The following is a 17,304-nucleotide window of genomic DNA, read 5'->3' as shown; positions in this document are numbered from 1 at the left end:
GTCAGCTGAGGTGGCTCGGGCATCTGTTTCGGATGCCTCCTGGACGCCTCCCTGGGGAGGTGTTCCGGGCATGTCCAACCGGGAGGAGGCCCCGGGGAAAAGACCTAGGACACGCTGGAGGGACTATGTCTCTCGGCTGGCCTGGGAACGCCTCGGTATTCCCCCGGAAGAGCTGGAGGAAGTGTCTGGGGAGAGGGAAGTCTGGGCATCCCTGCTTAGACTGCTGCCCCCGCGACCCGGCCCCGGATAAGCGGTAGAAAATGGATGGATGGATGGTGATTATTTTCCAGCAGCATTTCCAAAATGTCCTCTTTCTCTAATTTCCCTTTTGGATCAATAAAGTGTTATCTTATACCTCATCAATCCGCCAACAAAGATGTTTTTGATTAAGTAAAGAATACCTGGTGGTGTGTTTATCATACAAAACCCTGTGAATGACCTGTTACTATAGAAACAATAAGGTACTAAACCAGGTGCATTAATATAACGATGATATTCAATCCAGCTGGAGCTACTGTCACTTTAAGACTTTCTTCACAGATTCACAAAAACGTTGAGACGTAACGTGTGGAAGTTATGCTTCTCCTCCTTGTGACTCACATTAATGCTGATCATGTTAGTGCCTTCCTGGCCAAGCAGGACAAATAGAGAGCAAAATAAAACTTAGTTTAAACAAGAAAAGTGAAAGACAGGGGACTTCAGATAAAACAGATGGTTCTGGGTGGAACAGATTAACAGAACAGGCATGGTCTGTTATGCATCCAGAGAAAGGAAATGCTTCGAAACCTGTTTGTTGTTGAGTAAACAAGATGTGGAGGACTCTTCTGGAACATGGCCACAGGACCATAAAGAGCAGCTTCACAGAGAAAAACAATTAACCAAAACGGCTTTGTTACACAAAATAATGCCACACATTAAGACGAATCAGTCAGTATGTGGATTATATCGTGACACCGTGCAGTATTAGAAGTCACTTTATTAGGCCTTGTAAACTCAGATTTCTTATGTCATATTAACCAAAATGTCTTGCTTCCAGGTTATCGCTGTTTACACAATAAATTGTGCATTTATTATGAAAAATTTAGTACCTACTGTACAACAAATCTAATGGGAAAAGGTATGTAGTTATGCAAGACATGAAAAAAAAAAATCTGGACTCCAGTCCTTAGGGTTTAAGAGGTTAAAGTCATAATACTGAGATATGTTTTGAAAAGATTAACAAAAAAATAATCACTTAATCATTTAATAATATTTTACTTTGTACTGTGTAACTTTAAATAGGAAGGGAAACATTTTGCCTCAGTAGTTTTTCCTCAAAGTCCATCTGCACTTCAACAATTTCCAAATCATCAGCACATTCTCCATTTAGGATAGGCAGAGTAAACACGTCTACAAACCAAACTAATCTCTAAACTGCATTAATGTGAATAGAAAAAGTGGGAGGAATCATAAAACGGGTCAAAGGCTAAAGATCCCAGGTAAGCGTTCCTTAACATGCTACCAATAAAGCAATTACACAAAGCACTGCTCTGTCTGTCAGCATTGCTTTGTCTAAGTTATCTAATGGAAAAATAATTGCATCATGTATGACGTCAAACGTCTGAAGGTCTAAAATAGAAAGGAATGTAACAGCAAAGAATTTAGAATCTAGCACTGCCATTGCACTGCCATTGCTGTTTTGGGTGCCTTGTTTTGGCGATGACTAGAACATTCCCTAATCAGATAATTAAGGAACTTGGACTGCCATGATGTCCTGAACTCTATATATCCTAAGTGAATAAACAGTTCATCTCCTCAGCCTACTGGGAGTCTGACAATAAATCTCTGTGATGTTCAGAAGAAGTCTATATGAATCTTAACATTACAAGATCTCAGCTTTCAGATACAGATGGGTTTGAAAATGTACATTTTTACAAAGCCATTTGTTCTGACTCTATCTCCCTTAATATGGAGTACAATAACAACCTAATGTGCACGATACTCTTTTTCTTTTGATGCACGTGCAGAGCAGGTACCCGTCATACTGCCTCGAGGAAAGAAAAAAAGGGAGTGGCAATGTTCTTGGAAATAAACATCACCACATACGAATAACAAACAAAATTTTGGATCAGGAGCTGCTCATACAGTGTTTGCTTCCTTACTACATATACAAATATGTTTTAGAAACAAATATTCTCCTGCCTCCTTTCACTTTCATTTAGCTCTCTAGAGCTGTTTAAACAACAGCAGATTATTCATCATTATATGTCATGTAATGGAGATAAAGACCTGTAAAACTGATGAGTTTCATTCTAGCAAGCCTTCAAGTAAACCAAAACATGTCAGATCATATTCATGATGATTTATAATACAGTAGCCAAAACTCTATAAAAAAAAATTAGCCTACAGTATAACAACCAAGATTTTGCTCATTGGATAACTTAACTTTGGATAAATTAGCTAGCAGGCTAATCAGAGTAGCATGTAGGCATTTATCACTGTTTGCATTTTCGTTTATCAAATATATCAAGATTTTTTAAATAGTTAACAACAACTATGTTAAATGTTAAAGTTAAACATCTAGATTTGCATGCTAGTTCTGTTAGGCCTATCCTCTCATCAAGTTTGGAGGATAAATTGTGGATTTTGTCATAAATGTAACAAACCTGTTTCTCAGAAATACTGAGAAAATCTCTATATTTTAAATAGAGTAGTGTGAGTAATTTCATGCAGTTACCATGCGTGGCCTAATGGTTAGAGAGTCTGACTCGTAATCATAAGGTTGTGGATTCGAGTCTCGGGCCTTGAGCAAGGCACCGAACCCCCCCAAATGCTCCCCGGGCACGGCAGCATAAATGGCTGCCCACTACTCCGGGTGTGTGTTCACGGTGTGTGTGTATTCACTGCTGTGTGTGTATGCACTTTGGATGGGTTAAATGCAGAGAACGAATTCTGAGTATGGGTCACCGTACTTAGCCGTATGTCACTTTCACTTATCATAATGTATGTAGAAAAAAAAGATTAATTGCACTATTCTATGAGACAGTCCATAGATCCAAATTTATCCAAAGCATTAGAAATAAATAGAAATGGGTTAATATGAAGCTGATGTCAGTTAAACTAGTGGGAACTGTAAGAAAATGAAATAGGCTTTTAGTCAAACCAACAGTTTTCAGTTAAAAATACTGGCCGAAGGCACTTTTGCTAAACGCAATGTGGGCAGACTGCCATTACAGAGTTATGACATCGCAAGTAAAATAAAACCCTCATTGTTTTCACACCTGGAAAAGGAAAGCTGGAGAGGCTAAACCTTATCTTCAACATCTACCTCCCTAAAAAGCTCACTGAAAAACCAAGCTTACAAAACATCCTGATCTGTGTTTCTGGGTCAGTTTTACCTTTTACCACAGACTAACAAAAGCTTGTAAAATAAGAAGCTGTGCCCTGCATCAGCATTATTATTATGAAATACATTACACATATAGGTCAGGACATACTCGTTATATAAAACCTTAATACAGTGACTGAATTTAGGATTACAACTAAATTTGGACGAGTTACACAATCAGTAGCCTCATTCTCATGGTTATGATTTTGAAAAGTCTAATACCCCTCAAACCAAAGGCTGGTTCTACAGAGGTGTGTCTACTAATCCTGTTGATATCATATCCCCTACAAACATAGCCTTGGTCCTGTTGCAATCAGTGTAGCGATGAGAACTTACCCGACAGTCACGCTGTAGGGTCTTCATCAAAGCATTATAAGTCTCTGTGTCAAAGTACAGGCCTTCATGCATGTCCTGAAAGTCCAGGTCCTTGTAAGTGGGACAGGACTTCTCACGTTCTTTTCGAGAGGCCCGCCGTTTGTACGTGGAACCTTTGAGGTCATATTTGTAGTGCATTTTTACAGAGCGTGGCAGGACGTTGTTCATAACCACCACACGTATGTTCATTCCACCTGACTGCATGCAGTAGAGACCGTAGAACTTTGGCAAAAGCGTCCTGGGGTTCTGGTTGAGGTTCTGTGCAAACAGAGGAACAAAGGAAAGAGGCTCAGATTGAGTGTGGTGTATGAAATCTTGGTTCATATGACAAACTCAAAACAAGTGGCCTTTAAAATATGTGGCATTGTGTTTTGTGAACAATTGATTGTTCCTCTGGCCATCAATATCACATTTGGTGTCATACACAAAGCGGTAACTACTGGAGAGTGCTGTACACTATTTACGTTTATGTTCAGTTTTCCATTGAGTCTAGTCAACACTGTCTGCACTGTCAGTTCAACAACAGGTTAAGAGCAACTAGCTTTTGAAAATTGTTTTATGGAATATTTTACATATCCAAACTGCAATCTTCACATATTAAATAAGGCTCTAGTTTCCTATTAGTCTGACAAAGTTAATAGTGAGTGTTCAATGTAATACATGCTTTGGCATTTCAAGTAAACAATAAACACATCCGTGTGCTGTTACAGGAAAGTAATCATAGGTGCGGTGGTATGACACAGCCTGATGCCAAGAGAAGCTACTTTTACCATCACAGAGTTTATTACTTTCCAATATTTTTTATGTCCCAGTCATAAAGTCACACGTAATGTAGCAAGAATGCAGATACATGCACATGCTGTAGTTTCTTGCTGCCTAATTTACTGTGAATAGATTCTTTACCAGTGAGACAAATGACAAAATCCTAACGCCATAAATACTATTTACAAATAGAATACACAGATGTTCTTTTGCACGAGTCAAAGGAATAAATTGCATATAAAATTGCAATAAATTGAGTTTTCCCTTGAAAATTCCCTTGGTGAATTTTTATAAAAGAGGTCGAATCATGTGGTTATGATGATCTCACTCTACTCTACAAGCCCCAATGTTGTTTTCTGGAGACGTGTCCTCACAACATTCACTCACCGAGCCCTTATTAGGAACTGAGAGGAGAAGAGGAAAGCAAGGAAACCCGTGTGGAGTGAAGGAACGAGTCAAGCTCTCACAAAGCACTGCGACCCACCATGTAATAGCCAGGCAGCAGTTTCTGCAGAAACTCAGCCTCCTTGTGCTGTAGAGTTTTGATGATGAACTCGTCATCGCTGGTCAGGTAGAAGAGTGAGCCGCTGGCCCCGGGGTTGGACAGCTCGATTAGGGGCTCCTTGCAGATCGAGTACTGTAAGAGAGGAAAGGAATATGCAGTCAGATCCATACTTTATCACAATCCGCTCTGTGCTGCATCCCGTACGAGTTGCAATCACGGCTTAACTGGACATAGGAAACGGGGAAGCTCATGATGTCCCAGGTCTACTCAACTTACATCAATGTACTTGTTGCTTAAATGCCAAAATTCCCATAATCACTTTCCAAAATCTATTGGAAAGCCACCCCAAAAATTGAAGGTAATAATAATTTATTTAAATTTTATTTGTATAGCATATTTAACAATGGACACAAAGCAGCTTAAGAGAAATGAAAGCCTTTACTTTGTCACATACAGCAAAGTGAAATTCTTTCTTCATGTGTCCCTACTTTGGAGATTGGGGTCAGAGCACAGGGTCAGCATGATACAATACACCTGGAGCAGAGAGGGTTAAGGGCCTTGCTCAAGGGCCCAACAGTGGCAGCTTGGCAGTGCTGGGTTTTCCACTTAAGCCACCACTGCCCTATCTATCTAATACTTAATGAAATCTTTTGATTCAGCATAAAAAAATTAAACAAGGAAAAACTTTTCAAGGAAAAACTCACTGAGAAACCAGACTAAAAAGGAACACACCCTTATCTATTGCAAATAATTCCTCTGCTATAACTATGTACTATAGTCAAAAGTATAACCAGAAACCTATGAGCAACTTATGAATATGAGCATCAGAGTAATTTCTGAATTCACTTTAGGATTCATTAACAGCAGATATAGCAAGGGACTAAATTAGCAAGGGACTCAGTTCCTGAGCTATATGTACCAACACAAGGAAATGTTTTTAATGAAGAAAACAATGCACTTCAGTGACGTGCTCTGGATAAGTCAGACAGCTAAATACTTTAAATGTAAATGTTAATACTTTAACCTTTGAAATTTAAGACAACAAAACCAGAATGTCCTGACAAACAGAAGTGAATATCTCATTTCAAAGAACTTATCATAACAAACAAGTGAAAATCTTCACCAACGAGAAAACAGGTGACAAAGCAACACGTTTTATATGTTACAGACAAGCAGACATCTACAGTACACAGTCAATCACACAGTGCTCGGTCAATAAAAGGACAGCTCGTGTGATGAAAAAGTCAAATGTGGTGTTTTGACGATACAGTACAGAACACTGTACTAAAGCATGATGTGGTGTTGAGGAGAAAGACAAACTGAACAAACTCCAAAACACTGCACAATCATAAACACAGTGTCTGTGTTTATACCAACACTTTATACCAAAATCTTCATACACACACTCACAAACCCACAAAGACACACAGACACACACAGAATGAAAGCGAGAAACAAACACACTCACTGAGTTTGGTTAATGAAAATGAACAGTGACGTTATGCTAGGAGCACAAACATAAAATCATTTGCATTTGGACCCGCAGTAAGCCTGTGTGTGTGTGTGTGTGTGTGTGTGTGTGTGTGTGTGTGTGTGTGTGTGTGTGTGTGTGTGTGTGTGTGTGTGTGTGTGTGTGTGTGTGTGTCTGTGTGTGTGTGTGTGTGTGTGTGTGTGTGTGTGTGTGTGTGTGTGTGTGTGTGTCTGTGTGTCTGTGTGTGTGTGTGTGTGTGTGTGTGTGTGTGTGTGTGTGTTTTCTGTACTGAGAAAAGATCTGACAATCTTACAAAATTCTAAAAGTTTATCTGAAATTTATATTTCGGTAGAATTTTTGGTAGAAATTTATTTTGCACCTAAATAAGGATGCATATGACGACATCCGTTCTAATATTTAACAAGTATCAAATACTAATAAACCTAGCTTGCCATCCAGATTAGACTGATCAGTAATAAAAATGAATGGTTGCACTAAACAATAATGAGGTTTGTTGCATTATATATGATGTCACATCCTGTATTAGTAAGCTGTTATATGTAGTTGCAGCAAAAAACCTCAGTAATGAAATCATTTGTATTGAACATGTTTGCATGATCTTTCCTTCTCATCCTAAAACCTCTATCTATCTATCTATCTATCTATCTATCTATCTATCTATCTATCTATCTATCTATCTATCTATCTATCTATCTATCTATCTATCTATCTATCTATCTATCTATCTATCTATCTATCTAGTTTCTTCACCCCTGTTATCCTATTATTCTCTAGTATCTATCCACTGAAATGAGTAAACAAAAGAAAGGAAAAAAGCATAAACATGAGACAAAAAGGATATGAACCTATGAATGATGACAGCATGAAAATGTTGAAGCTTCAGGGTATTTTAATATCCTGTCTCTAGGCCTCAATAGACGTTTTGTTCACAGACTGTCCTCGTCTTACTGATAGTATCGTTATTATTTAACGTTGATAACCAGATGCCCAAAGTGAATGTGTGCTCCATTATGTCACATAAAAGCGAAGAAGTGTAAGATGTTGACTATAAAAGAGGGCACGAAGGTAGCATGAACCGATGAACGACATGGTTTTGAAAGCCTCTTCTGTGCCTTGAGGCTAATTACCACCTGATTATACTGTATTCCAGTGAGCAAGCAAGAGGATTACCAAGATGACTGCATTAGTATGGCTAATTTATGTTAGTGATCTGTCAAGCACACTTACACGCACACACACACGTCTGCAGACACACACCTACATATATGCGCACTCGTATGTGTAAATAAACGCCTGCACATACACATACACATACACACCCACATATTTTTCACATTCCTGCTTGCGTGTATAGTGCTTACACACCTAAAAGAAGTTTCAAGATCAGTCAAACACACACAGATGCGGTGCCTTGACACTGAAAAGCCTGAAAAGAGAGTTACTGCAGAGGCACTGCAGATGCTGAAATCCCATCTGGACCTGCGCACAGCTTCATCAGCTGCAGTTTACTGTATGAAATCAACTCCTAAAGACCAAATAACTGAGCAGACTGCACTAAGACCTAACTTAATTAGGATTGGTCATCAGTCATTCTTTCATAATCCCTTAATAATTAGGCTGCCCGTTAAGAGTCTTAACTCAGAACGGATAAAAGGTTAAGAGCCTTAACCTGAGGGTTGACAAGAAAAGGAAGAGGCTTTACTATAGTTAATCATAAGCCAGACACCTAGTTTAGGTCTGTAATAAGTGACTCTTCATCCTGCAATATAACAATTTGTTCCTATTGTAGAAAGAGGTAATAAAACTACAACTAATACCTACCAGGTAGTCATCTGGTTTAATTCCAAACAGCTCTCTGAAGTACCGGAAGGCCAATGGGGCATAGGTCTTGAACCGGAAGTCGGGGTAGTGGTGTGCTGGAGTCAGGTTACTGCCCTCGCTGTGACAAGATAGTGAAACATAAAGATACTTTTAAAAATAGTATTAAAAATAATTCAAATAATAAAAATGTAGGCTAAATACTGTAAATGTAAATACTTTTCTTCCTTAATTTTTCAAGCAAAAGCAGGAAGTCCAGGCATGAAATGCAACTATCTATTGTTACAGCAAAAAAGAAACAAATATATATTAAAATATGTGAATATGAATATATATTAATTTCTCTGAGTGAATCAGAAAAATACTTGGCAACTAACAACAAACGAACAAACAATGCAAGCAAGCAAGCACAAATAGAAAGAACACACTTTTAGTTTAACATTTATTCTAAGCAGATATTTTTGGTCTCTTGAGCTGGTCGGTCATGTTGATACGTCAGTTAAACGTATTTATAAATTTAAGCTCTTAAACAACATTTCTACATTTCAACCTTTTTAAGATTTATTAGATGAGACTGCTCCCTACATGGTTGTAGTTTACATAGTCACATATTTTATACATTTATAACAAGACTTCAGCACCTGCACTTCCATTATATGTCAATTTTTAAGTCAGCTGCTTTTCTATATTTTCTCAGTATAGAAATATAGTAACACTACATATGTAATGAATAAAGATTTGGTTGAAAAATTATCAAGTATTCCATTAATTAGAAGTAAAATAAACTGAGATCTGCATAAAAGGGCGCATTTACAAAATCAGTGTAATGCTAATCCTATGAGAAAAAACAGCATCTAACAAAAATGCATCTTTGGCCTTAAATAGAGAGTGAAATTTCCCAGGCGAAATGATACTGTATCCCTGACGACTAAGAGGTCATTTGATCTCTTTCAGCCTCCATTCACAAAGTCCTTGTTTGGAATGTAACACACCAGCGGCAAACATGCAACACAAACCATGACACGGAACACTGTGAAAGATCCCTGAGGCTAAGGAGGTCCTTAGCTTAGTCTGTGCTTGCTGCACAAAAAGAGGAAGGGTTTAACCAGAAAACATGCAAACCTAAGACCTGAGCAGCTTGAAAATAAAAGAAAGAATAGGATTCAATAAACCTTAAAAACACCAAAAATAAAAATCAAACAGAACTAAAAATGGTGAGTGGAAAGATAAGCAGTTATTGATTAAAAAAATCGAATTCACTATAATATTTTTAGAGTCATATTGCATTGCAGCTAAGTGGTACACTCAATACCGTTACCACCGTTGCTGTAGTTTTCGCATTAGCTGCTCTTAATGGTTTCAAGGGTTGTCATTTTGCATATTAGCTCATGAAAGAACAGAGGGATGCCAAGCATGCTTGGCAGGAGGTGTAGATACGACTGCCAGTGCACTGGAGTTAAAGCTTTGCTGTTTTTTTCCCTTGTAGCCAGAGCAATGTGGAATCCTTCAAACTTGTTTTTGACTATAGTTAGTCATTTATTTTTTTGGTTTTCACAACACAACAATGCAATATGGAGACAAATGACCTGGCAATACCACAACAATGGATGGTTTTAATACATTTTTACATAAAATGCTACAAAAATATGCGAAGTATTTCAGAAGTCAGTGGAGAGACTAAAGAGTCTAAAGAGACTGACTTGTAGTATATACGTATATAATAATTTCCAAGATGTTAAAGAGATAAAAAACTGACTCCCTAATTGTCATTTAAATAAGGAAGTATTATACTGCACAAGCAACAATGAACAATTTACACAAGGATAAAACATATCCTTATTCCGGGACATACACAGTCAACATTATCAGCATTGTGGATTTTTTTGTGGATTAAATTGTTGACTCAAGTAAATATGTAATTAGTTATCTAAAAATACAGCTTCAAAGTTTTCATGCAAGTTAAAGTGTACCACTTATGTTTACTTCACATACAAAAGAAAAACTACATAAAATACACTAAAGAAAGAAAGATGACTTTACAACACTGACTTTAACAGCATTAATCTAACTGCTAATGTCTCAAATGTTAGCAAGCATGAATATTTTCACTAAAGAATAAGCTAACTATAAACACAGGGCTCTCAAGTTTTGGAGACAGGCAGGCATGACATCTCCACCTCCCCAGCACGCCCCCCCCCCCCCCAAACAAACAAACAAAACACTCGTGGGGACCCCCCTCCCCAACCCCCATCCAAAAAAAAATTCAATGGGGGTGTTGTTGTGTTAGATAAGGATCACTGACCACAATTTAACCAAATACAAAGCATTTGTTCAATTTACATTTAATAATTTGTGTGTGTGTGTGTGTGTGTGTGTGTGTGTGTGTGTGTGTGTGTGTGTGTGTGTGTGTGTGTGTGTGTGTGTGTGTTTGTGTGTGTGTTTTTGTGTGTGTGTGTGTGTGTGTGTGTTTGTGTGTGTGTGTGTGTGTGTGTGTGTGTGTGTGTGTGTGTGTGTGTGTGTGTGTGTGTGTGTGTGTGTGTGTGTGAGAGAGAGAGAGAGAGAGAGAGAGAGAGAGAGAGAGAGAGAGAGAGAGAGAGAGAGAGAGAGATACAGTAGAGAGAGAGAGAGATTATGACTGGTGTTATTTATTGTAAGTGTTTGTTGCCTTTTTGGGCTCCTTTATCATTTGTAATGTTGCTCCCATTTAAAACAGTTCGGCTCAAGCCCAGCCATTTTTAGGGTCATGTTTGAGGACAATGTCCCGTACAGAGACAAGCTGTTTCGTGCTGAGGTTTTGTTCAAACCGACCATCGAAAATACCCTCTCTAATGAATATGTTTTTTTTTCTTTTCATTGGTTGTTGCGGTAAATCTTACCCAGATACTATAGTGTTATTTTCTGATTGGCTATTGTGTAGCCTCTTTTTTGATTGTCTGATATAGTAAGTGTCAGGCTCAACTAAGAAGTACAGGGGAGACGCACTTGATTCCTGCCCGGTTCCATAGAGACAGCAGTGTGGACAGATACATTTTGGGCGCTGCGGCATATTAAATATATGATAAATAGTCAAAAAGTTTTTGTACGTGAGAAATACAATGTGTGGCGGCGGGAGAGCGTGACAAAAGACTGAAATGCGTGACTGTCACTCTCAATACATGACACTTGACAGCCCTGTAAACAGCTGTATTGCTATTCTCACAAATGCTTAGCTAGCATGATAATAACTGAAGATACAGACTAGCAGAATGCTAGCTAGCTACACCTAAAATCAGAGTCTTTGAGACAGAGCTATGGAAAATTAGTGCTCAGGTACATTTGAACCATTTTTTAACAAACCTGAGAATAGTTTTAAAATCTAACTGATGCTTACCTGGGCAGAAACACACTCTCCACCACGTAAAAATCCTGCATGAGAACATCTCGGTCAGGTTTTGAGGTCAAGTTCCCTACAGTGTAACCAATGCCCAACTGGATGGCTCCCTTAATAGCCGACGATGATGTCTGGTCAAACATACACACATAAATAACATCAGAAAACTGCTAGGATTCCATGTTTTGACTTACTTATATAGTTACTTTCTGACATGTTGCATCAAAAGTTAAGGTTCATTGAGAAAGCATGTCAACTGTAACAAGTGATGGGAAGGGGTGGCTACTGGCATCCATGTACCCTGCAAACGAGACAGAATGGCCCTCCGTTCATGCCATTTTGGCAAGTGGACATTTTATATTGTATTACAGCTTTGATCGGATACGTCTATCAGACACCTTTAAACAATTCTGATTCATACTTACTATACTTCTGTGTTAGTCACAGAGGGCCACACAGTCTTCCTGCACCTTGTACTACCAAACGTTACTTCCTCTTCTTTCAAGTCACCCCAAAGTATTTTATTAACTACTTCTATATCAGTTCTATGTCTATTTCTATATCAGTTCTAAGTTCATTATGTGGCAGTTCTACAAAAAACACTTATAAGAATCTGTCCTTAACATACATTCACATCTCAAGTAAACCAATAACAGAATGTGTGTTTGTAATAACAAAAGATATTTGCATACTGAAGTATGATTGGCTCCAATATTTTGTGATGAAATATATTCCATGTTTGTCATTACACAAATTTTCTAACGAGATGTTCAGCCTCTACTTTCTTAAAATATAACTCTGCCATGAAACTAAGTTTTAAAAAAAAACTTAAAGGGTAACTTGAATGAATGGAAGGAACTCTCGATACTAAACTAAAACGTTGAGGTCCAGGCTTAAATAAATAATGTCCTTTGGGAAGTTTGTATAAATTTTTTCATTATTAACCCCTTAAAGCCTCAGCTTATTATTCAATACATCTTATTAAACTTATTATTCAGTAACTACAATGAATTATTCAGTAAATTTCAGTGACTTTAATTAGAAATGTATGTAAGAAAGAGAAAGTGAGACTCCAGTAATAACTCCGGTGACTTTAAGGGGTTAAAATTTTAAAGTTTAATGTATCGCAAGAAAGTTACGACTTACTGTCATTGGGTTCCTCAGCCTAAAAGAATAAATATTTATTAGCACATGCACCACTTCCTTTAATATTCCCCATAGGGATAAATACAGCAGTTTAACAGCTTACTTAGAAACATTTACCTTTTTATAGGTTTTCTCGCTGCTTGGTCCTCCGACTCCATTTTCAGCCGTCGACATCTTTCAGAGAAACAGATATAGTGGACCAGGTCAAACGCAGCGAGTGAACAGACACTACACTGATAAATCTGAACATCAAGATGAAAACACAGAGACCATCATACATGGAGAAGAACCGAATCATGTTTTGTTAGCTTGTCTTAGACGGGTTACATTAATACAAAAGATTACAAAGCAAATAAAGGTAAACATTATATGTAAATAAATGTAAAAACAATAAATAAAAGTAAAAAAATAAATGTAAACAATAAAATTATACAGGTCTATACTTGAAATAAATGTTTTAACAAAAATGTCCGATTAATAGAAATGAAACTTACTCAAATACGTTTCAAAATAATAATTAATTCAATATAATAATATAAAAATTGAGGTCAGAATATTAGCTATGCAGAATATAGAGAAAGATCACCCTGTATGCTATTTAACTCCCACCAAATATAAAATTCTATTATTATTAAAGTTTAGATAACTGCATACAGTAAAGATTACTAAACATTACTTTCAAATAAAGTGTACTAATGTTACAGTTAAGTGTACTAATGTTATGATTAAAGTGTGCTAAGATTGTTATGTGTACTAACATTTCAAATAAATGGTACCAAGGCTAGTATTAAGTGTACTAACTTTATTAAGTGTACTTATGTTAAAATTACATGTACTAACATTTTTAGTGTACTAAATTTGTAATTAAAGTGTGCTAATGTTATAATTAAGTGTACTAATATTGTTACAAATAAATGGTGCCAAGGTTACAATCGAGTGTACTAACGTTATTAAGTGTACTAATGTTACAATTAAAGTGCTACACTAACATTAAAAATGTTAGTGTACTAAATTTGCAATTAAATTGCACTGATGTTATAATTAAGTGTACTAATATTATTGTGTACTAACATTACAAATAAATTGTACTAAGGTTACAACTGTGCGTACTCATTTTAAAGGTGTACTAATTTAAATGTACTAATGTTACAATTAATGTTTGCCGATGTTATAATTGAGTGTATTAACATAATTTAGTGTATTAAATTTGCAAATAAAGTGTAGTAATGTAATAATAAAGTGTACTAAGATTAGTATGTGTAGTAATATTACAATAAAAGTGCACCAATGTTACAATTAAGTGTGCAAATTTTAGTCCTACCTTTATTTACACACAAACACAGTTGCTCTGCTGCTCACGGCTGCTGCATCGCTCACTCATATGGGCTATGAAGATGAGATTTCACTTAATCTACGATGGAAGAAGAAACCACATCAGTTAGTTCACATGATAAAACGTAGCTAAACTGCAATGTCTGCAGTGAGTGAATGAAATGTTTTCACATAAACTACAGAAGTGACTACAACAACAACATCTACAGCAAAAACGGCACAAACCTAACACCCAACGTTGGCAAATTTGCATGCATAAGCACATTTCTTTTTGAGTGTGTGTGTGTGTGTGTTCTCTGAGCCATGCACTCAGTGACTCCCCTGTCACCTCATTACCTGACTGATTTGGGAGGAAAATGTAGCCACTTCTTTGTGTCAGTCCACAAATGCCGCTCTAAGATTGTGTTCTTGGCCCTAAGCTCTAACACAATAGCAGCTGTCTAAACATTAGGCTTTCTTTACTGGTACTGAACAGAATGGCACGGACTTTTCTCTCACAGCAAGGACACTTGGTTATAAGGGAGTGATGAGTCTCACAATGCATTATTCATTTAAATCTATCCTTATTCTTCATCAGGAAATATCATTTCCATCCAAACCTTTGCAGAAGAGATTGATCAAAACTACTTCATGTAGACTCCAGTCCTGTAAATCCTATACTGTATTTTAAACCGAATACTTAAACTTTAATACTATACATATATAATTAACTGCTGGTTTTGTGTATAGTGTTAACTGTAGCTATTGTTAGCTAATGGCTTATTTACAGATATATATTTTAGTTATGTACACATTTATTTGTTAAAGAGTTCCATTTAGTTCATTTTTTCACTTTTATTTATACTTTTTAGTGCCATCCTTTCTCGTTTATTTACTTAAATACTTTGCTCTTAAATATTCTTAGTCTCTTTCTTTTCTTCCAAATATATAAATAAATATATACAGAATGATTAAATAGTCCATTCCTCACATCCTTTAATACACACTTAAGACTGCACACTGTAACAAACTGTTTCCTGTATACAGTATATGACGATAAACTCTTGAATGTTGAATGTTAAATACTTCTTACTCCCTTACATATTCTTTTAATTATGGTATTAGTCCTATTTTGATTTAAGGCAAATAGGGCTACAGTCTTGGAGAACAGTGTTCTTCACTTCTGCTTGGAGTTACTGGAGCTTGAAGAGTTTTTAGTTCATTTACAGTGACTTGTGTAGTGGAATCTAAGGCTAAAAATACTGTAACATTAAACTAATCCACTTTGAGCAGTATCAGACCATCTTTTAGAGTTATTTCATACTTTTCAATGGATTTGTCCGGTTTCAAATTGTTTCTTTGCACCTATTCAACTAATATGTTTACAACCCAACCCAACCGGAATTCCACTATTCTGAGATACAGACAGAATTTATGATTTTTGTTGTCTGATATCTACAGCAAGCCCCTCCCCTCTCTTCTGTATTGGTATAAATGTATCCCTCCTAATGATGGACTATATATTTGTTAGGCCATCATCCTCATACTTTTTGTGACTATTTAATTGTGAACACACTACACATTTATATATACACACTCTAAAAACGTTTCCTATCTGTAACACACCTGTGTCATCAGAATACGAGTCGAATCGGGGTTGATAAATGAGGCCGAAATCTAAACCGACCCTTTGAGATCAGCTGGAATGTGTGTGTGAATGTGTGTTTTGTGTGCCTGAGTGTGTGTGAATATAAACGATGCCTCGTTAAAGCAGGAGAGTAAAGGCATGCATTTTGAAATGGTGTGAATGAAGGATAATCACTTTGCAGGGCACTGGCATAAACACACAGCATGCCAGAGAAAAGACGGAGTCCTTATTCAGTCTTAAAGACTGCTATGGACTTATTTCCTCGTTTACTGCATCTGTGTGGGATTGTGTGCAACAAACTATACCAGAGGCATGGAGGGTTGGTGTTTGAGTGAGGAATGCAAGAAAGAATTTAAAAAAAACAACAACTGGAAAATGAGAATCTAGCTTGGAAAAAGACCTTCAGATAGAGAGAAAGAAAAAAGTCATGAAGAACAGACTATCTGTATGCAGAGTTTTCTACACCTGGACATAACCAAGACTTTCAGCAACCTTTGTTACATAACCATTCTTTCAAGGCCATGCGGCCTACCTATCTCACTCTAACACACACACACACACACACACACACACACACACACACACACACACACACACACACACACACACACACACACACACACACACACACCTACCTAACAATCATTAATGACCTATTAATTACCCTAAATGGTATAAAAAAAGAAGTATAAATATATACCTAAACATTTTCTCAAGCTTTAAAAATAATGGTAATGTAATTGTGTTATTTACTTATTTTTATGACTTTTTCACTGCCATTTTCAGTAGCATCTAAGATGTACTTGATCCCGTTCTTTGTAATACAAGGACGAGGCTCTTGGTCTGATAAACAGTATTAAATATCAGAACGTACTATACCAAAACAATTTGTCTTTCACTTCCCCCCACTTTTTTAACCTTCATTTGGTCAAACAATGAATTTGACGAATCTAAACAACAGACAAGAAGCTGAAGTGCTTTTGAAAATAACCACAATGCCACATCTTTGAAGTTGTGTATGTGTCTGTGGATATAAACATAAGCTCAAACCATGCGACATCTATAATAAAATCCTGTTTCACACTGATCCTAGCCTGGGGCAACGTCTGCCCCCCTGCAGTCTAGGCCACAAACTCTCCAGAACAAATACACACAGGTTTTAGCCAAGCATTCAAAATAAGGCACCTGCTGGGTGAAGAACAGGGAGAAGACAAAAGGTCCAGACAAAGAACTGATTATAGCAGAAAGCACCGTTAACGGGCCATATGAGGAAGTAAACACTGCTAGTGAAGCTAGTTTTGAGCTTGCAAAATGTTCAGATTCTTAAAGTGGGCCTGCTACTGTACTTCAGTTAGTATTTAGGCACTAATCATCTGTATTGAAGTGATTTCATTTGTTCATCTTTAGTAAACACTTTATCTTTCTGGATCCAGAGTTTATCCTGAGAACACTGGCTTCAAGAAGGGAATTTGATCTGTATGGGATGCTAGTCCATCACAAGCCATCATAC

General features: G+C 37.0%; 1 protein-coding gene across 5 annotated transcripts in view; it reads right to left on the bottom strand.

The window, feature by feature from the left end:
- pip5k1bb (phosphatidylinositol-4-phosphate 5-kinase, type I, beta b) overlaps positions 1-17,304 on the bottom strand; it is a 43,860-nt gene that overhangs the window by 14,692 nt on the left and 11,864 nt on the right. For 2 of the 5 annotated variants that reach the window (XR_003438477.2, XM_027133169.2), the window contains exons 2-8: positions 14,157-14,246; positions 12,953-13,009; positions 12,836-12,854; positions 11,690-11,820; positions 8,323-8,440; positions 4,989-5,141; positions 3,704-4,000 (exon numbers count right to left, since the gene is read on the bottom strand). Coding sequence is in view for 4 of the 5 variants with exons in the window: in XM_027133169.2 (XP_026988970.1) it covers positions 3,704-4,000; positions 4,989-5,141; positions 8,323-8,440; positions 11,690-11,820; positions 12,836-12,854; positions 12,953-12,993 (759 nt within the window). In the remaining variant the exon portion in view is untranslated. Of the gene's footprint in view, positions 1-3,703; positions 4,001-4,988; positions 5,142-8,322; positions 8,441-11,689; positions 11,821-12,835; positions 12,855-12,952; positions 13,078-14,156; positions 14,247-17,304 lie in introns of all 5 variants that reach the window. The other 3 variants (XM_027133170.2, XM_027133172.2, XM_027133171.2) reach the window with 3 other exon arrangements.

This window comes from Tachysurus fulvidraco, chromosome 14 (assembly GCF_022655615.1).
Source record: "Tachysurus fulvidraco isolate hzauxx_2018 chromosome 14, HZAU_PFXX_2.0, whole genome shotgun sequence".
In the NCBI taxonomy this organism is placed as follows: Eukaryota; Metazoa; Chordata; class Actinopteri; order Siluriformes; family Bagridae; genus Tachysurus; species Tachysurus fulvidraco.
The sequence above is the reverse complement of the archived record's forward strand: the minus strand, read 5'-3'. Positions and strand labels throughout refer to the sequence as shown.